This window comes from Monodelphis domestica, chromosome 4 (genome assembly GCF_027887165.1).
Source record: "Monodelphis domestica isolate mMonDom1 chromosome 4, mMonDom1.pri, whole genome shotgun sequence".
In the NCBI taxonomy this organism is placed as follows: domain Eukaryota; kingdom Metazoa; phylum Chordata; class Mammalia; order Didelphimorphia; family Didelphidae; genus Monodelphis; species Monodelphis domestica.
In genome coordinates this window covers 239,507,205-239,527,918 of record NC_077230.1, presented here as the reverse complement: position 1 = coordinate 239,527,918, position 20,714 = coordinate 239,507,205, and the positions used below count along the sequence as shown (strand labels likewise).

At 43.3% G+C, this 20,714-nt stretch overlaps 1 protein-coding gene across 1 annotated transcript; it reads left to right on the top strand.

The window, feature by feature from the left end:
* The first annotated feature begins 1,327 nt into the window (after positions 1 to 1,327).
* Positions 1,328 to 19,256, top strand: ANKK1 (ankyrin repeat and kinase domain containing 1). Its single transcript, XM_001381229.3, has 8 exons — positions 1,328 to 1,796; positions 5,614 to 5,908; positions 6,878 to 7,029; positions 7,691 to 7,740; positions 8,707 to 8,862; positions 13,261 to 13,379; positions 14,091 to 14,127; positions 14,782 to 19,256. Exons 1-8 carry the CDS (start codon positions 1,564 to 1,566, stop codon positions 16,083 to 16,085), a joined length of 2,346 nt encoding a protein of 781 aa, XP_001381266.2. The 5' UTR covers positions 1,328 to 1,563; the 3' UTR covers positions 16,086 to 19,256.
* Positions 19,257 to 20,714: the final 1,458 nt, after the last annotated feature.

The window sequence follows — 20,714 nt, the reverse complement described above, 5'->3', positions numbered from 1 at the left end:
CAATGAAAATATGCAGTGTGAATTTGAATAGTGTATCTTCTCTTTCTTTCCTTCCCCTCTTCATCTTCATTTTTTGGCAGTGGGGAGGGCACTGAGACATAGCTGTCAATCTTCCATAATGAATCTATGTGTAAGAGGCCAGGCAGCACCCTGGCCATCCATCCATCTGTCATCTCCATCTTCCCTATGTAACAGTTTCAACTCCTTTCCTAGTCATCCACCTCCTGGATAATTCCTTTTATGTCACTTCTCAAGTTCAAGTCATTGTTGCAGCCTGCTTACACCTCCCAAGCACCAATCCAATGCCTTTTGGGTTGCCTGCCTCTAGGATTCTTCTAAAAATTGCCATCTAGTGTCACTGGAGGACTACATAAATTAAAAAGGGATGAGCTTTGCCGTAAGCAAATTGCTAAATCTGAGGACATAAAGAAAAAGCAAACACTGCCTCAGCCCTCAAGGACTTCAATTTAAAAGATCTGGAAAAGAGAGCCTTTGGGGCTGAAGATGGGCTTGACTGTGGGTCTGAGTAAGGAAAAGCTGAAAACGAGTCCCTTAGCCCACAGCCACAAGCAGTTCAGCCCAAGCAGTCGATCCTATCCAGGTCATAGAGTCACCAGAGGTGGCAATCATTTCCAAACGTTTTCTTTCCCAGTCTTCATGTGGATCTGCCCCTTCCTTCTCTAGCACCAGAGAGGGCGGGTCTCCCTGCTCCTCCCTTCTGAGGTCCTATTCTCCAGATCGGAGCTCCTAGGATACAAACATCTGGAATCGATTCCCCTTCCTCCTCAGCGCAGGTCTCAAGCACCTGAATGGATTCAGACAAAGGTCATGAAAATCTCAGCCACATTTTCCTTCCCAGAACAGGGGCTTGACCTCCCAAATTCGGGCAGCTTCCCCCACAGCCAGATAGAAGCCAAGCAATTTCCCTCTAAAAAAGGCTTTAGAGATCATCTGATTTCCTCTCACCTTACAAACGAGCGCCAGAGAAGTTATAGGATCATACTTAAAAGAACTGGAAGGGATCTTAAAGGACAGCTAGATCAAATGGCTTGCCCAAGACCGCGCGACAAATAAGAAACACAGGTGGCTATTTGAAGTCAAAACGTTTGTTGGAGGCTTTCCCAAAAAGCCCCTCCAAATCTCAGCTTAGACCTAGAGAGAAGCGGGCTGGCTAAAGGTCAGAGAAGTGACACTTCTTTCTCCCACCCCGCCCAGATTCTCTCCTTGTCTCCGCCCAGAGGTTCTCTACCTAACTCCTCCCTGTTCAAAGCCCATTCAGGGGTCAGGGGTCAGGTTTTTTCTTCCTGAACATTCCCCGCCCCAAAGGTGCTTGCTCAGCTTCCACACCCTTGGAGGGACTGGGGGCTCCTCCAGGCACTTTAGTCCCGGCGGATTCGGCAGGTGTGGGGTGATGGGGTGCTGCGCAGAGTCGACCCCGCCCTTTCTGGGTCCCCACCCTTGCGCTCTCGGTGGAACCAGGAAACCCGAGGCTCCAGTCCCGAGACACCTCGGCCTGGCTGCTCCAAATGAACAGGAGCAGACAGAGGCGGCCACGGCTGCATCATGGAGGGCAGCGGTGGGAGGACGGGACAGGCCAGGGTGGCCCTCATGGCCCTGGGGGTGGAGCAGCACCTAGGCAGCCTGACCATCTTTAGCCGGGACGACTTCGAAGGAGACTGGCAGCGCGTGGCCAGCGGGGGCTTTGGGCAGGTGTTCCGGGTGCGGCACAAACGCTGGCGGACCGAATATGCCATCAAGTGCTCTCCTTGCCTGCTGGCCGACTCCAGCCCCACCAGGTATCCGCTCTTCTCGCCCTCCTCCCTTTCGCTCTAACCTTTGTACTTCCAGTTTCCTGCTTCTTCAGCCCAAGGGGAAGGAATCCTAGGCGTCTTCCTGCAAGAGATGCCTTGGCCAAGAACGAGGTTCTTCGCTATGGTTGTCTCTGAGAGCTTTGCCAAGGTGATGGGCTTCGTTTCTGCCTGAATGTATGGATAAAGGGTCACAGCATCCCCAGATATCCCCGGTTGTCCAGAATTACTTTCCCACGGAGGAAACAGTAGAGAAAAGACCTGACAGTAACCACCAGTTAGGGCAAATTCGTGTGGTGCATGACATTATAGGGACTAGCCCAGCCAACGTTGGGGAGATTATTTTACTAGATGGACACTATATGATTCTTATTGTTAAGCATACTACAAAGGGAGAAGCTCTGTGCGTGTGTAGGTACACCCACATACATACCTTCTTACACGTGAGGGAACAGCATACCCATTTAGGGACTTCTAAGCCTGGTAAGGAATAATAGACCCTTGTAGACACACCCAGATCTTAGCATAGACCTACAAGTCAAAGCCTGGTGCTTCGTATTGTCTGTCTTTATGTCTCTCTTTTTTTTTTTTTCACCAGCTGTCTATCTGCGTGTTTTTGTTACTCTTTGTCTCTGTCACCTCTCATTTTCTGTCTTCCTGACTTTTTCTAACTGACACTCCCTCTCCCTCTCTGTCTGTTCTTTGCTTGGTTTTTCTTATGAATAAACTATGTGCCTGCTCTGCATGAAACTGTAGAGGAAACATTTGGGAGGTGAAGTCTGATCATCATAATCACCTGCTCTTCCCAGGGCTTTTTAGAGTATCAGACCCCTCCATAGACAGCTGCCTCATGGGACTGGGGAAAACAGGACTTGTTAATAGCTGGTATTTTTTAGTCTGTCCCATATTATTATTATTCCCATTGGCTTTGGGCGGGGTCAGATTGTTCTGGGGCTGCCCCAGTTATTTTTCAACTCCTGAAATTGAGAATGAAGGAGATGAAATGCCAGACAAAAGAGAATTTGGGTTGAGGTGGGAAACAGGCTGATAAGAGTTTAACTGGAGAATATCCAATTCTTCACCTTCCTGCTCTCTGATTCCAGTCATTTTTTGGTGTTTGATGTTGAAAGCTGCATTTCTCCAATCCTTGTGATCCTAATAAAACAAGAAAAGAAATAACCCTCAAATAGGGATAGAATTGTCCCAAGGGGCAAAAGGAAATGTGTGTGATGCTAGGAAGGGTAGGTACATGGTATTCATAGAGGTCTCAGTAGTTAGAGGGATAGCAATGGGAAAAAGTGGAGACCATGAAAGACCTGAGCTGCCTGACTAGCCTAATAGCAATGATTGACATTTATAAAAAAAAAAAAAAACTTGGATTTTATATTTTCATACATCTTAAGCCTCAGTACCACTATGAGATATATTCTAGAGATGATAGTATTGTCCCCATCAATCAGAGGAGGAACCTGGGTCTCAGAGAGTGGAATCTTCTATATAGAAGGTGTTATCTTTGATGGCTTCTATGAAGGATAAATAGGGCATCTAGGTGGCACAGTGGATAGAGTGCCAGACCTAGAGTCAAACTTATCTTCAGAGTTCAAATCCAGTCTCAGACTCTTACCCTAGGCAAGCCAATTAATCCTGTTTGCCTTAGTTAACTCATTTATAAAAATGAGATGGAGAAGGAAATGGCAAACCACTCCAGTACCTTTGCCCAGAAAACCCCAAATGGGATCACAAAGAGTTAGACACAACTAAACAATAAGAAAAGATTAAACAAGGAGAGAAGGTTCATTCTCTATGATTTGAAAAGACTCTGACTCGGCCTGACTCTTTCATGAGATCCAGAAATTAAGAAATTTTGTGGGGTTTTGAAAAGAATCACTTATGGAGAAACCTGAATTTCCAGATCTCTTTTTTACCTTTCCAGGTTTTGATAAGCCTATGTAGTATAAATCTATAGGCTTATCATCCAATGACCTAAGGGGATCTGATGATCACATTTCTTCAGGCCATCTCTGGTTGACTTTGGTGTATAGCATGATTCTATCCCCTTTGGGTTCTGCCCTTTCCTGTGTTTCTTCTGCATAAGGAATGTGAGGAGAACACTGAAAGAATTGTAGTTAAGCAGCAATGTTGTTTGATGAGCAAATGTGAATGGCCAGCTGTTCTCAGCAATATAGTGATCCAAGATGGTCCCAGAGATTCATGAGGAAAAATGCCATCCACCTCCAGAGAAAGAATTGACAGAGTCTGAATACAGACCAAAACATATTACATTTCACTTTCTTTCTTCTTTTCTTGTTTGTTTGAGATCTTTTCCACAAAGTGACTAATATGGAAAAATGCTTAACATGATTGCACACGTAAAATCTTTATCAGATTGCTTACTGTCTCAGGGGAGAGGTAAAAGGGAGGGAGAGAATCTGAAATTCAAAAGTAAAAAACATCATGAATGCTTAAAATTGTTTTTACATGTAATTAGGGGAAAATAAAATATTTTAAAAAGACACTGAGACATGTTTTTTAAACCCTTACCCTCTGTTTTAGAATCAATTCTAAGTAATGATTCTAAGGTAGATGAGTGGTAAGGACTAGGCAACTGGGATTAAGAGACTTGCCAAGGGTCACATAATGAGGACATGTTTAAGGTTAGATTTGAACCCAGGACCTTCCCATCCCCAGTCTTGGTACTCTATCCACTGAGACACCTACCTAGTTTTTTTTTTTTTAATTGTAATTAAGGGGGAAAAATGGAAAACATTTTGCTAAATGTTCCTAAACCTCCGTCTATCTCCTCCTGTTTCTAGCTCAATATACATAAAACCAAAATCATATCTTTTCTCTATGCATCACAGACTTAAAGACTATTATAAGGAAAAGGCCTTAGTTTTCTAATAGTGATAGCTAGTATTTATGCAGAACTTTGGAATTTGCTGAAAACTTGACAGAATCTCATTGAATTTTCACAACAATCCTTCAAGGTAGGTTCTAGTATTGTCACTATTTTACAGATGAGGAAACTGAGGCAGGCAGAAATTAAGTGATTTGTTGTTGGTCACACAGCTAGTAAGTGTGAGGATAGATTTGAACTCAGATTTTCCTAACTAGGTCCAGCACTATCCACTGGACCATGAGATTGCCTCTAGACACCACCCTTCATTTAACAGGTTAACAAAGCAAAGCCTAAAGAGTCCAAGTGACTTGCTCCAATTCCCATAGCTAGTCAATGGCAGAATTGGTACTAGATCCAAAATTTCTTGATTCCTAGCCCTGTAGATTTTCCATTCTCTCTCGGGCAAGGTCAAGAAGACTTATTTAACATAAATGTATAGATATAGGTACATATCTATCTATATAGTGGGTTGTGTGTTATAAATGAAATAGATAAAAGGACTGTTGTAGTTCAGAAGAAATCAGGGAAGACTTCTTGAATTAAGACTTGCCCTTATTTTTTGTGTTATTCTCCCTATAGCACCAATCATTTCATATATATATATATATATATGTATGTATATATATATACATATATATATATATATATATATATATATATATGAGAAAGAGAGAGACACAGAGTCAGCGGAGGACAAAGAGGGGGGAAGGGGAGGAAGAGGGAGAGAGGGATGTGTGTGTGTGTGTGTGTGTGTGTGTCTTGCCTCCCCAGTTAGACTAAAGCCCTGGAGGTCAGAAGTTGTATTCTTTATGGCTTTGCACCCCTCTCCAATAGACAAGAATAGAATCTTGATGTTTTGTTAATGTAATTAATTAATTTGACCCTCTCCTTCCCATTCCTCTATAGCTCAGACATGAAGTGCCTTATTGAAGAAGCATCCAAAATGGAAAAGATCAAATTCCAGCATATCGTCTCCATCTACGGAGTGTGCAAGCAACCCTTGGGCATTGTAATGGAGTTTATGGCCAAAGGCTCCCTAGAGAAGATGCTGCCTACTCATAGCCTCTCCTGGCAGCTTAAGTTCCGAATCATTCATGAGACTGCCTTGGCCATGAATTTCCTTCACAGCATTAAGCCACCTCTGCTCCATCTGGACCTCAAACCAGGCAACATCTTGTTGGACAGTAACATGCATGCCAAGGTGCAGGGCCTTCTCTATTCTCCACTCTACTAGCTTAAGCCCCTATAGAAAAAGGGAATACACAGAGGGTGGTGAATGGAAAGTCTCTAGAGGGCACCCTAACAATCAGGTGCCAACTGAAGGGTCTTACTCATCTAACAAAATGAGTTCTAACCAGATGGGGTTCTGTTAGCTGTCTATATGTTTAACCTACACTGGGTTGTTCTTTTTGTTCTTGTTTATAACCCTCACTCTCTCTTAGAATCAACACTAAGTAGCAGTTCCAAGACAGAAGAGCAATAAGAGCTAGGCAGTTGGAGTTAAGCGACTTGTCCAGGGTCATATATAGGAAATATATGAGGCCAGATTTGAACCTAGAATGGGTTTTAAGGTACAAACTTCCAAAAGGACCTACTGGAAGCAAAGGCTACATTTGAAAGATATATAGGGTCTGGAAAATGTGGCTAGGCTTCCGGAGATGGGGGTTGTTATCTAGAACATGCCACTGACATAGATGTATGACCATGACCTAGATGCTCTCACCCTATGGGTTTTGGTTTACCTATGTCGAAAGTGGTAGAATAATGCTACCCTTCCCTATTTCCCAAGTGTGAGTAAAGGAATCCTTTTTGATGAGGAGAAGCAGGAGAAATAGGACTAGTATATGATTATCACAATTGGTTTCCCTCTAAAGAACATAGTACTTCTAAGTGCTTTGGGGACTGTGGTAAGGCTGTCAGGTTACAGGGAGCTACTGGTACAAAATCCTTAGCTATTTTGGTCCCTAGTTCTGGATGCTGGGGTGAATGGATGGGGTAGCCAGTGGGAATGAGATTAATGGATGTGACAGAGGCTGAACCCCTCCATTACAACTTAACAGCCCCTCGAATACATAAATGAAGGGAAAGGTGGCCAGTGGAAAGGTAACAACAGGTCGCCATCTGTCACTGAACCAGTCACCCATCCATATCTCTGTGACTCCCTTTCCAGATTTCAGACTTTGGCCTATCCAAGTGGATGGAGCAGTCAACACGGATGCAATATATTGAGAGGTCAGCACTTCGGGGCACACTCAGCTATATTCCCCCTGAAATGTTTCTGGAGAGCACCAAAGCACCTGGACCCAAATATGATGTGTACAGGTAAGATGAATACAGAGAGATTATCTTTATTCATTTGGAATTTTGGAGGCCCTTTTGGCTATTTTTAAAAATCCATACCTTCTTTCTAAGAATTGATATTAAGTATCGATTCTAAGGCAGAAGAGTGGTAAAGGCTAGGCAAATGGACTTAAGTGACTTGCCCAGGGTCACACAGCTAGGAAGTGTCTGGGGTCAGATTGGAACCCAGGACCTCCTGTCTCCAAATCTGGTTTTCTATCTGCTGAGCCACCTTGCTGCTCCTCCTTTAGCTATTTTTGCATTTCTATCATTCTAATAACTCTTTGCTTAGCTTCAGAGTTGAAAGCTACTCCTTGATGAGATAGTGTACAGTGAATATACTGTGCTGGGGCTCAAACCAAGCTGCTTGCCATATTCCCTGCTTGGTCAGCAGCCCCTCTGCATTCAGGCAGCTTCCTGGATAGTTCTAGGAACTGAAACAGATCTAATGCTCCAGGGCCACTTCTTTGGGGCAGGTTGGATGCACAGATCTGGGGTTGGGGGATTGGCAGGGAGGAGGGCTGGTTCTCCATGACTTGAGAAGCATCTGATTGAGTCTGATTCTTCCATGAGGTCCAGAAAGCTGGAGACTTTGTGGATTCTTGAGAAGAATTACTTAGGGAGAAACCTCTATTATTTGCAGCTTTGGAATTGTCATTTGGGAGATTGTTACCCAGAAGAAGCCATACCCAGGTAATATATTGGGGGTTACCACTGTGGGTTCTATAGGGGTTGGGACCTTAGGAGAGTCCTGGTGGGTGGTGGTTGTAGTGGAGTGGCACAGAAGAGGCAGTGGGCTTAGACAGGGTTGATGTAGTAGATGGCTTTTGTTTGATGCTCCCCATCTCACCCCTTCTTCATAGTATTTCTGTCTTTTTCTTCTTGGTTCACCCCTATTTTAGGGAAGGTCTCTTTTTAAAAGATTCCACATAGGGTCTTCTTTTCCCCAAAACTGTATGAAACGTAGCCTTGTTTCTTTTGAGTCTCTGACCCCCTGCTTCTCTTTCTAAATCTACCTTCTCTCACCCTATCTTTCCCTAATAACAACCTTCCTGTCTCTTGGGGTGGGAATGCAAGTGGGAGTGAGGTTGGGGGCTCAGAGAAAGAACTTGATAAGGGAGCTGGAGGAGGGGGGGAGCTGTGAGACTCCAGGGAAAAGCAGGTGAATCCTGACCTGGTTTTCCCCAAATCAGAGTACATTCCTTAGGAAAGAAAGGAGAGAGAAAAGTTAAAGCGTACTTCAAGCCCACAGGCTTTCTAGTTGCTGGTTTTAACCTAACTTTCCTGCCCCTTAAAGAGTTTCCTCCACCCTCCACCTCCCCAATGACTCCCACCCAGCAGCTGAGAATATAGAATGTCTCAAAACCTTCAAAAAATAGCAAAGGGAGAAAATGAAAGCTTTCAGGAAAACAGCTTTTGGTATGTTTGTTTCCGTGTGCATTGGTACCAGCTCCTTTATGCATGTGGCAGTGGTCTTACTTGGGACTGGCCTTGTAGTCTGGGTAACCTGGCTAGACCAGAACAATGGGGACAGGGGAACTCATCTAGGCAGAGCCAGGCCTTGGCCCCTTGATCACTCAAGGCCCAGTGCTACTAAAGCTATCTAGCAGCTCCCTTCCCTGCTTGACCAGCACAGACCCACTCTATGGTCTCCCTTAGGGTTCAACATGATGGCCATCATCATTCGTGTGGCTGCTGGTACCCGGCCCTCACTGCAGCCCATCTCAGATGACTGGCCAGGTGAGGGCCAACAGATGGTTGACTTGATGAAGCGCTGCTGGGACCAGGATCCTAAGAAGAGGCCGTGTTTCACAGGTTATCATCAATATTACCAATTGTGTATTCAATTGATACATCCATCAATATGTATGTATGTTTATATATCACCGGAATATTTATAAGGTACTTTTATCTATGTTATCTTATTGATCCTCACAACTCTAGGAGGTTTGCATTATTATTATTACCACTACTTTACAAAGGAAGAAACCAAGACTGAGAGAGGTTAACATGTCTTGCTTAGCCATAACTACCAACTGCATGAAGTGACATTTGAACTCAGGTCTTCCTGAATTCAGACCTTTAGCCACTCTCATACTGAGATTGCTTAACAACAAGGATCTGAATCGAGGTTGTACAGAGGAAAGAAGTTTGGAGATGGGTCATGGTAGGAGTCAGGCAAACGTCTCAGTGACCTATAGAATCATGAATGGCTTTGATTCAGATTCCTGGAATTGAACCTAGCTAAACCTTTTCATTAAGACAGAGCCTGCCAGTCCAGTTTAACAGAATTCAAGTTCTTTATGGGATGTGTTCATTTTTGTATGTAATTTCAATTAAACCAGTATCTATTAAGATCCAACCCAGGAAAGGCATCATGGTAGGCACCAGGGAAACAAAGAGGGTTAGGGTTAGTGAATAAAAATGCAAAGAATTTTAAAAGACTTATTATGTGTAAATAACTGTGCTAAGCACTGAGGACAGCTCCTGCTCTCAAGGAGCTCACATTCTAAGGAGAAGGACAATGTGTATGGAAAGGTCTCATGGTCTTTAGGACACAGCAAAAAAGCAGATGGTGAAGTCTCTCTTTAATGTCTTTTCCACTGATGAAAGTATATCAGATATTACACAGACCTTTCTCTTAAAGAGCTTCCAATATAAAGGATGGTAGAGCAAGTTTACAAATAACTGGAATAAAAGGGAGAGCACTATAAGAAGTTTGAGACAAAATATAATTTTTACCAGGGAGAAGGGAAACATCAGAGTTGCTTCTTGAAAGAAAAGAGAATCGTTGAGTGGCAGAAATTACAGGGCTTGAGGGCAGCTGGGTGGTTCAGTAGATTGAGAGTCAGGCCTAGAGAAAGGAGGTCCTGGGTTCAAATCTGGCCTCCGATACTTCCTAGTTGTGTGACGCTGGGCAAGTCGCTTAACCCCCATTGCCTAGCCCTTACCACTCTTCTGCCTTAGAACCAATATGCAGTACTGGTTCTAAGACAGAAGGTAAGGGTTTAAAAAAAAAAAAAGAAATGACAGGGCTTAAAAGGGAGTGTGTTCTGGGCAGAGAGAGAGATAGCGTGACCAAAGGAGCAGATACTAGGAAGGATAGGATAAGCATAAGGGTGGGACAGCAATCCAAGCTAGCTAGAATGCTTGATGAAGAGTAGAATGAGACAAGACTGGTTTAGTTGAAGCCACATTGTAGTAAGACTTGACAGCTAAGTTCAGGAGTTTGTTTTCTTTGGTAGATACTAGGAAGCTATTGTGTCACTTCATCTGGATATCTGAATTTCCTAATCTATAGATAGTTATTAAATCTGTTATTTCATTCACCTCGATGAGGAAATGCTCTTCCTGTGGAAATCTGTTCATTTATAACTTACATTCTTAGTAATTCCCCTAGGGCACTAGGAGGTTAAGTAACTTGTCCTGGTCAGACTGCTGAAATGTGTCACAGATTAGAGGGGAACTGAGGTCTTCCCTTATCTACTCTGCTGCATTGCCTCTCCAGAATGAAGATAATCAAATCCTTATCTCCAGAATGTAGACAAACATACTTGTACTGCCTACCTCCAAGGGTCCTTGTTTGTTTTAGTTTTTTTCTAAATCCTGGTGATGGTTGTCTAGCAGCTCACAGAATATTTTCCTTCCTTCCTCATTGAGTTCAATGTCATATTCACATTCTCTCTGCTTCCCAACTCCTGCCTTCATTCATAGCAGGAGACTTCAGAATTCATATTGGTATTCCCTCAACTAGCCTAACTTCCCTTATTCTGTTCAATTCCTGTGATCTATTTCTCCATTCTACCTAAGCTATACCACAGAGATGGTTATACTTTAATTTTACGATGTCTATTTCCAGATCCATGAACACTACAATTCCTTTATCCGGTCACAGTCTTTTATCATTCCTTCTTTCCCTCTGCTTTGACTCCTAATACTGTTCTTCATCCTCACCGATGACTTCTAATCCCTCTACCTCTCAGTTCTTTTCCCATTCATCATTAGCTATAGGCTCTTCTTCTGTTTCCTGATCTATTAGTGAACCAGTTAAACTCTACAGACTCCTCTACTGTCAAATATTTTACCCACTTGTTCTTTTACCAGTCATGCTTTGCCAAATACCAACCCTGGTTTACTCCCACCTGTTTCTCCTTTGTTCCCATTCACATGCTGCTGAATAGTTGATGGTGAAAAAAAATCACAAAACTATGTAGATTGTGCAGCTAGATGGCACTGTGGACAGGGAACTAGGCCTAGAAAGGGGAGACCCTGGGTTCAAATGTGGCCTCAGATACTTCCTAGGTGTGTGACTCTGGGCAAGTCACTTAACTTCGGTTGCCTGGCCCTTATCACTCTTCTGCCTTAGAACCAATCCCTAGTAGGTAAGGTAAGTGTTTAAAAAGGAAACAGTGGGAGGGGAAGGTTTAGGGGAAAGTCAATCAATCTGCAGGTACAAAGACAAAAGTGAAACTATCCCTGTCCTCAAGGAATTTATAATCTATTAGGTAGAAAAAATATGTAGCTAGATAACTATATAAAAATAGATACCAGCATGTGATGGAGGGGATAGCACTAGTAGCTGAGGGGATAAGAAAAGATTGCATGAGAAAACTGTTCAGTTCAGTTTTAGAGATAATGAGGTCAAGTGCCAGTGGAGATAAGCAGCATATGCAGTAGACAACATCATACATATTGTGTTTCACTCTTCTCCTTCCACCCCTTAGTAGATAGAATGTAAGCTACTTGAGATCAAGAACTGTTCAGGTTTTTCTTTTAGCCCCAGAACCTAATAAGTATTTGGTAAATACTTTTTTAAAAAGCCTTAACTTCTATCTTAGAATCAATACTAAGTATTGGTTCCAAAGCAGAAGAGTGGTAAGAGCTAGGCAATGGGAGTTAAGTGGCTTGCCCAGGGTCATACAGCTAGGAAGTATCTTGAGTTCACATTGGAACCCAGGACCTCCTGATTCAGGCTTGGCTCTCTATCTATCGAGCCATTTAGCTGCGCACCTAGCTGTCCCTCAATAAATGCTTCTTGAACTGAATAGACTAAAGCCTAGAAATCTGTAAGTTGTTTGCATAGAGTTGTTCAATAAAACCATGGAAATGGACAAGACCATCAAGGGAGAGATTGTAGAGAGGAAGAAGGATCTATTCATTGATCTACGTGAGTTAACAAACAGCCTGGAATAAAGAAAAGAACTCTGAACCCCAAATTGGGAGATTTGGGTTTCAGTCTTAACTCTACCACTGAAATGTCAATTAACTGATTTCACCACTCTAGGATTCCATTTCCACATTTGAAAAGTGAGAGAACTGCATTGTTTTTAAGCTTGTTTCCACCAGTATGGCCCTATGAAGGGGTATAGTTGGACTATCTGTCTTTGGAGGTTTCTTCCAAGTTGGAGTGTTTGTGGTACTGTCTTCTCATCATGTTATCAGTAAAAGTCAGAGCTAGAACTTGAACCCAGATGTTGGAGCCTCTGAGTCCAATGTGCTTTCTGTCACAGAGCCCATAACATACTTAACCAGCAGCTCTCTCCAAAATCGAGAATTTGGCAGCAGAACCCACAGGCTGCTCAAAATCAAAGTAGGATGATCCATAAAGCAAAGGATTATCATACTACTTTAGTGACTAATCTACTCCCACCCTCATTACCTTGCATTTATTTTGTATATACTCATTTATGTACATATTATCTCTTCCTATAGGATGTAATCTTTATTTTAAAAATTGTTCTCTATATAACCCCAGTCCCAAGCAGAGTACATAAGAGATGTTTAATAAATATTTACTAATTAATATCTAATAGTTGTTTATCTTAGAATCATAGAACTATAGTGCTAGAAAAGACCTTAAATATTATCCAATTTACACACCTTGCTTCCCTCCATTTAACATATTCAATTTCACAACAAGCCTTTAAACATTCACCATAGGATGACAGTCATTGAGCTAGACTCAAAGAAGAACATTGCCTCCCCTGGAAATTAGGCTCCAAATGGGGAAATTAAGACCCAAAGAAATTATCTTACATGCCACATAATGGTTTAGTGGCAAAACTGGGACTAGAACCTTAATCACCTGTACAGGTATGGAAGCATGTATATATGTACAAGCAAGAGTATTAGCAGATTCAAGAAGAAATCTGAGATAGATGTGGGTCACATAAGTAGCATTCAATTGATTTCCTTTTCTCTCTCATTGACTAGATATCACTACTGAGACAGACATGCTGCTATCCTTGCTCCAGAACCCTGTCGTTGATCTGGAGAAAGAGTCCTTGGTCAGAAAGACATCCTGCAAGCCTTCTCTACACCAGCCCCAGGAGGTAAGGAACTTCAGAGGATGGGACACTGGACTGTCCTACACTAGCAAAATATTATGTTTTAGTGCCTGGAGTCCCTGAGTGGGGAGGCTTCTCTTTGTGGGGCCCCAAAGGACCAGAGACACTAATGAAGTGTTCCCAAAGGAGTGAGACCATCTAGAGCTCTGCCTATAGGAGGGATGCCACACCTGGCTCTGCCATAATAGACCAGGTCTTCAGGTAGACCTTGGTCTAGGTGATTTAGAGGTCCCCTTCCAACCTTAAGTTTCCATGATTCTGTGATTCATAGGTAGCTATAGACTTGTCCTACATTCTGAGCTAACTTTGAGTAATCATCAACATTACTCACCTCTCTTGTTGGAAAGCTCAGCACTGGACACTGGGTAGGGGGGATGTTTAACATGTCTACATCCTGTTGAGCTAAAAGAGATATCATATTTAATAAGCTATTCTTCCCCAGCTAGTTTACCTAACCACAGGTAGGTATGTCCTCTTGTTTTCTTGGGATAACCAGTGGGAGGAAAAGTTCAATTTCTAATTCACAGGAAAGCTAGGAACTACTAATAAGAAGTAGAAATAGGAGGAAGGAGGTGCTGGTGGACTGATAAGGCACTGACTTACCTGATTTCTTAGTTGACTTAATTTGACTCAACTTGAGTTAATTGATTTGAATTTTCTCCCCTTATTTTTCTTACATTGATTCTGCTGGCCAAGATCAGTAGAGAAGTCAGCCAGGAACTGACAGAGAGTGGTAAGTCCAGGGCCCCAGAGGCTCTAGTAAATGATTCAAAGAAAGGTTAAAAATAGAATCCTCTCATTAGACTCCATCTCTCCAACCCCTCAGATCTTTTCCATTTAGTCATTTCAAGGATCCATAGAGGGTGCAAAATCCAGCTCCTCTGAAATAGCTTGCTGTAAATCAGGAGTATGGTGTGGTTTGAGGCACTTGGCTGATTGGCACAATGGCCTTTTGCCATCCTGGTCCCATCCTCTGATGTTCTGAGTTGGGGATGGTGGGTGGGAACTTGTCTGTTCTATTAGCTCCACTGTTCTCCATCTCTTTTGATAGTAGAACAAGAGGAAATGGAACTTTTAATTATAACAGGAGGATTTAGATTTGGACAAATGGAAGAGCTATCAAGCTCCAGGTTGCAATATGCTGGAGGGAGCTGGTATATTGCAGATGGATCTCCTTTTCTAGAGTTCTGTCTATCCCTAGTCTTTGAGGTATGAAGAGCAGCCCTCTAGAGAGATGAAGGCTCTCTGGGTCTCAGTTTCCCCACCTATAAAATGAAGGGGATAGACCAGATGATTTCTCAAGTGTTTTTCCAGTGCTAAGTCTCATGATTCTGTGGTGGGATGGACAGAAGGGCCCTGGAAAACTCACATCCCTTCCTTTCTCTAGACTCAGGTGAATCTCTGAAGCAGTTGCTCCAGCTGTCTGACAGTGAAAGCTTGATCTCCAGTATGGAAGAGTTGGGCATCTTTGAGAACAACATCACCCTCCTCCATTTCCTGGTGACTGAGGGAAATGTGGAGAAGGTGAGGCTGCTGTTGAGCCAGGAGGTAGATGTGGACTGCCAAACAGCTGAGGGCTACACACCCCTCATGCTTGCTGTGCAGGATCAGTTGTCTGACCTCTGCATGCTACTGCTCAGCCAAGGAGCCAACCCCAATCTGGTTGACAAGGATGGCTGGGCTCCACTCCACTTTGCTGCCCAGAATGGGGATGACCGTACTGCTCGGCTCCTCCTGGACCATGGTGCCCAGGTGGATGCCCAGGAGCATGAGGGCTGGACAGCTCTCCACCTTGCTTCTCAGAACAACTTTGAGAACGTGGCCCGGCTTCTGGTCTCCCGCTATGCTAACCCCAACCTTCAAGAGAGGGAGGGAAAGGCCCCACTGCATGTGGCTGCCTACTTTGGTCACATTAACCTGGTTAAGTTGCTCATAGGCCAGGGGGCCCAGCTAAATGCTCAGCAAAGGAACCTCCGGACCCCATTGCACTTGGCTGTGGAACAGGGTAAGTTCCGTGTAATCCAGCACCTGCTGAAAAGTGGGGCAACCACTGACCTGCTTGACCAGAATGGCTATAGCCCACTGCATACAGCTGTTGCCAAAGACAAATACCTTATCTGTAGGATGCTGCTTAAGTATGGGGCCAACACTGAGTTGAAGACTGAACAGGGCTGGACACCTCTACATCTGGCAGCCTTCCAGGGTCACCTGGAGGTCCTCCGTCTGCTGCATGAGAGTAACGCCCACCTGGATGCCCGAGGGGGCAAGGACTGGACCCCACTTCATTTAGCAGTACGCCAAGGGGAGGAGGCAGTGGTTTCCTTCTTACTGCAGAGTGGAGCTGACCCCAACAAGCCTGAGCAATCTGGCTGGACACCTTTACACTTGGCAGTTCAGCGAGGCGCATTCTTGAGTGTCATCAACCTCTTGGAGTACCAGGCTGATGTTAATGCTTCCAACAAGGTAGGCTGGTCTCCTGCGCACTTGGCAGCTCTCAAGGGTAATACTGCTATCCTCAAAGTACTGATCAAGGCTGGTGCTCAGTTGGACATTCAGGATGCTGCTGGCTGCACTGTACTACAACTGGCCATCCGAAACCAGAAACAGAATGTAATCTCCTTCCTGGAGGGCAAGGACCCCCTCACTCCGGGTCTGGTCGGTGTTGAATCAGAAACTATGAAGGAGACTTGACCTCTTGTTCCCTGACTAAATGTATATCCCTCTAGACCTATTTAAAACTTGGAAGCCTGGGAAGGGAAGTGAACAAAGAACTTGTCTCCATCCATTCTCAGGAGCAGCCTTCCAGATAAAGTGAAGTTGGAAGCCCAAAATGCCCTAAGCCAGAAGAGACTTGAAATGGATTCTGGAGAGACTCTTGAGCTTAAGGAACAAACTCCCCTCTTCTGCTCTCACAACTCCTCCCTAACCCTCCTGCAAGTTCTGGGCACTGATCTCCCCCAATGAGGAAAGAGTCCCATACCAATGAGCTTTGGAATTGAAGTTACATTCCTTACTGGTCTTCCTTTTGCCTCAAATTTCTCACCTCTCTAGTTTATCCTAAACCAGCCTCCAAAGTGGATTTTCTAAAGCCTAGCTCTTATACCTCACCTCCTTAATCAGTGAACCCCAGGATGCCTTATTACCTCTAGGATCAAATATATACATTTCTGAAATTTAAAACTTTTCATATCCTGGCACCATCCTACCTTTCCAGACTTGCTGGTTCTCACACAATACTTTCCTATGCTTTGACTTTGGTTTTCTCCCTTCCTGGAGCACATTCCTTCTACCTCAGTGTCCTGGAATCTCAAGTTGCAATTCAAATTTCATCTACAAAAGTTCTTTCTTGGTCTTCCTCGGCCTTTCCCCATGCCTCCTCCCAGCCCCCATGCTACCTTGGGTCTACTCTATAGGTGTTTTGTAAATGCCTGTATTTGTGCATGTGGTATTCCTGGTTAGAATGTAAGCTCCTAAGGACCCAGACTTGTTTCCCTTTTATATTTTGTATCCCTGGGGATTAGAACATAGTAGGTACTTGATAAATATCTGATTTTTTTTTTAATGGGTTAGAGCCAACAAGCTAGAGCCAGGCTGCAAGTCAGTCATAGGATCCTAGCTCCATTGCTTATTAGTTATATGCCCCTGGGCAAATCACTTTAACTTTTCCAAACCCCAATTTCCACAAATGTAATGAATAGAGATAATAATACTTAAACATCTAAGGTTATTGTGAGATTTTGTTAGCCTTAAAAAACAATGTAAATGGGATCTATAATCAGAAATGACTTCTTGCTTTCAGCCCAATCACTTTCTGTAGTAACCTTCTCCTAATGTTTAGGTTATCCATTCAAGTGCCTCTACAAATGCTTCATCTTTCAAATGAATAATTGAGGATTCTGAGATAATCACCCTCTCTCTCTTTCTCTTTCACTCTTCCTCTTTCTCTCTCTTTCTCTTCCCCCTCCCATATATACGTGCACATGCACACAATACATATAATGACACATATAAATACATGTATATTGCACATGCATAGATATGTGTTGACATCTACATATATGTATAGATGAACATGCATCATCTGTACACACACAAAACCCAGGATTGAGGTATGGGCAGAAAGATAGTGACACAGAAAACCTGAATTCATTTCCTATCTCTCTGTTCCTTACCTTTGTGACCTTGGGTATGTGGGTTTCAAAATTAATAATCAATAACTAAGTATTTTATTTCATAAAGTTGTATTAATAGTAACTAAAACAAAAGAAAAGCCTGACTTCAGCCTGGTCACAGGTCCAAGAGCGGAAGAGGGAGGAGTTACAGCCACTTAAATACAATCATGTAAAACACAGGGATGCAGGAAAGGGGAATTTTGGGAAATATTAGGGACTTCTGGGGGATGAAGTCCAAAGGCTCAAAATCTCCATTTATACAGGTATTTCTCTAGGCCTCAGTTTCTTCTGTAAAATGAGGAGGTTGTGCTGGATGGATTTTAATTTCCTTCTAGTTCTTGATCTCTCCTCTCTCACCCCACTGCAATAGCCCCTGTGGCTGTGGTCATCCCTTCCTTATACCCAGGCCTCTTGCATCAGTTTTACAAACTGATTGCTGTTCTAGAATGGGCCCTTTCCTGGATTGCTCCTCCCATTACCTGACTTCTCTGTCCTTTTCCTGACCCTACTGTCTCCCTGGCCCTGAGGTGCACTTTGTATCCAGATGTTTGTCCTCATTCAATTAAGCCTTGTGATGATAGCATTTATATAGCAATCTGATGGCTGTTCCTTACTTGGGAGGAGGAGCTCTCTAGACTGAATAGGTATGGGGACCTGAAGGTTTGGGTGATGGGTGGTGAGTGGCGTAATGGAGGGTGGGCACTCCCATGCTCAGTGAGCCATTTTTATTTTCAGGGATTTCCCCATCCCAATCCCCAATCTCAGCTGCCTCATGCATCTATCCCTGCCACCTAGCCCAGCCTGTCCAACAGGTCTTGGGAGAAAGGAGCTAGAATCAAAGGGTGGGGTAGGGCAGGGCTGCCTCCCAGACTTGACCTAAATCTCAGCTCAACTGCTGCCTCATGTTTTATCCTTTTCTCTCTCCTCTCTTCACCTAGATGGGCATAGACTTGTTAATATCTGCCCAGCCACTTGTGGGCTATTGAATTCAGGCTCCTAACAAAAGGGAACTGAGATGGGAAAACAGGACTCCAAGGAACCCTCCTGAGTAGGAATCAGGGATTCTTGACCTTTTGTGTGCTATGTAGACCTCTTTGGTGGTCTGAGGAAGCATATGGATTTTCCCCACAATGATGTTTATAAATGCATACAATAAAATACATAAATTAGCAAAGGAAATCAATTACATTGATGTATAATTATCAAAGTATGAAAGACTCAAGTTCAAGGACCCCGGGTTAAGAACTCCTAATATAAAGAATTTGATGGCAGCCATCTGTCACTCCGTTTGAGACTCAAATGGGTTTAAGGTCCCATGCAGTGCTACGATCTACCCAAGTCTCTTGAACTCCAAGGAAAGATCAATCCACACCATTGGAATTGGTTTTATTTTGCAGTTGCCAAGGGATCTTGGGGCTCCTTTCTGAAATGTCCAGGATAGGCAGATGGGGAAGAATCAGAAATAAAGCTTATTTTAATGATAGCTAAGGGAGCTATATAAATATCCAGCCAATTTCACTCTCCTGAGTAGGGCCAAGGCTGGAAATCCCCAGCCCAATCCTAATCACAGACTTAGATTTCAAATCCAGGCATCAAGCACCATGAGGTGTACTCTCAACAGCTTAGAAAATGGTTTTCTTATCAGAACATCCTAGGTGGATACGAAATAAAGAACAAATCTCATTGTGAAGGTCTGGAGGATGATTTGTGGCCTCATAAAAAGCTGCTTCAAAAGAATATTATGGTTGGTGGCAGCTGAGTGGCTCAGAAAGAAGGTGCTGGTCTCAAATCTGACCTCAGACACTTCCTCACTGTGTGACCCTGGGCAGGTCACTTAACCCCCACTGCCTAGCCCTTAATCACTCTTCTACCTGGGAACCAATACACACTATTCTAAGATGGAAGAAGGTAAGGTGTGTGTGTGTGTGTGTGTGTGTGTGTGTGTGTGTGTGTGTGTGTGTGTTTAAGGGGCAATTAAGTGCAATCTTGAATGGAGAAGAGACAACACAAATGGTGCAGTGGAGAAAAGAACATATGTATTTGAAATCAGAGGACCTATGTTCAAATCCCAGCCTTTCCATTTACTAGTTGTGTGGCCTTGGACAAAGCACTTAACTATTCTTGACCTTAGTTTCTTATAAAATAAGGAGGTTGAACTAAATGGCTTCTAAAGTCCTTGTCAGTTCTAAATTAAGGAACCTAAGAACTCAAGAGAAAAAATAAGGGGTATGAGGGAAAAGAGGGTGACTCGTTAGGGAGCCAATCTCAGCAGTCTTAATTAAGAAGTAGCAGAGAAGTTTAAAGGCCTATCCCACCTAAGTCTTTGACCTTTTCTAGTCCCATCTAGTGGGGTTACCCCCTTTTCCTCTTATGAGTTGCCTCCCTTATTCCCTGATCAGCTGCAATAGGTCAATTAGTCAATAAGCATTGCATGATCATCAACTCTATGCCAGGTACTGGGCCAAACACAGGGAATACAAAGGAAAGCAAAAGACAGTCCCCTTGTTCTTGAAGAGCTTACCATCTAATGGGGAAGAAAACAAACACACTATAAACAGGATCAACTGGAAATACTTAACTGAAAGAAGGCACTAGAATTAAGAAGGGTTGGGGAAAGCTTCCTGTTAGAGATTTGGATTTTAGCTTTGACTTGAAGGAAGCGTCAGCTCCCTAGTTCCTGCGATGGCTTGAGATTCAGGGCGATCATCCAGATTCTCTCTTCCCCTGTTATTAACTTCGAAAGAGTATGGGTGAAAAGTGGGGTCAGATAGGGGGATCCAGTCTGGCTCACTCTTTGTTCACTTGTACTCCCTTAAGGAGGCACCATGGTATAGGGCAGGATTTTAAACATTTTTTGTATCATGGACACCTTCTCAGAAGAATGTTTTTAAAATTCAGAGAATAAGATACATGATTACAAATTATGTGTTTGAATATATAATGTCATATATATGTAATATAGAACATACATAAAATATATACATGCAAATTCAATTATATTTGAACCAGTCTTCAAAATATTTTAAATGAATTTACCAACCCCCCAAATCTATCCATGGACCCTTTGTGGATTTGTGGCCCCAGATTAAGAGTGTTAAATTTGGGGGGCAGCTAGGTGGCTCAGTGGATTGAGAGATAGGAGATCCTG

Coding starts and splice junctions, on each gene's coding strand:
- ANKK1 (XM_001381229.3), top strand. CDS start 1,564: ATGGAGGGCAGCGGTGGGAGGACGGGACAGGCCAGGGTGGCCCTCATG. Junction 1,797..5,613: donor GCCGACTCCAGCCCCACCAG/GTATCCGCTCTT, acceptor ATTCCTCTATAG/CTCAGACATGAAGTGCCTTA. Junction 7,030..7,690: donor CCCAAATATGATGTGTACAG/GTAAGATGAATA, acceptor TATTATTTGCAG/CTTTGGAATTGTCATTTGGG.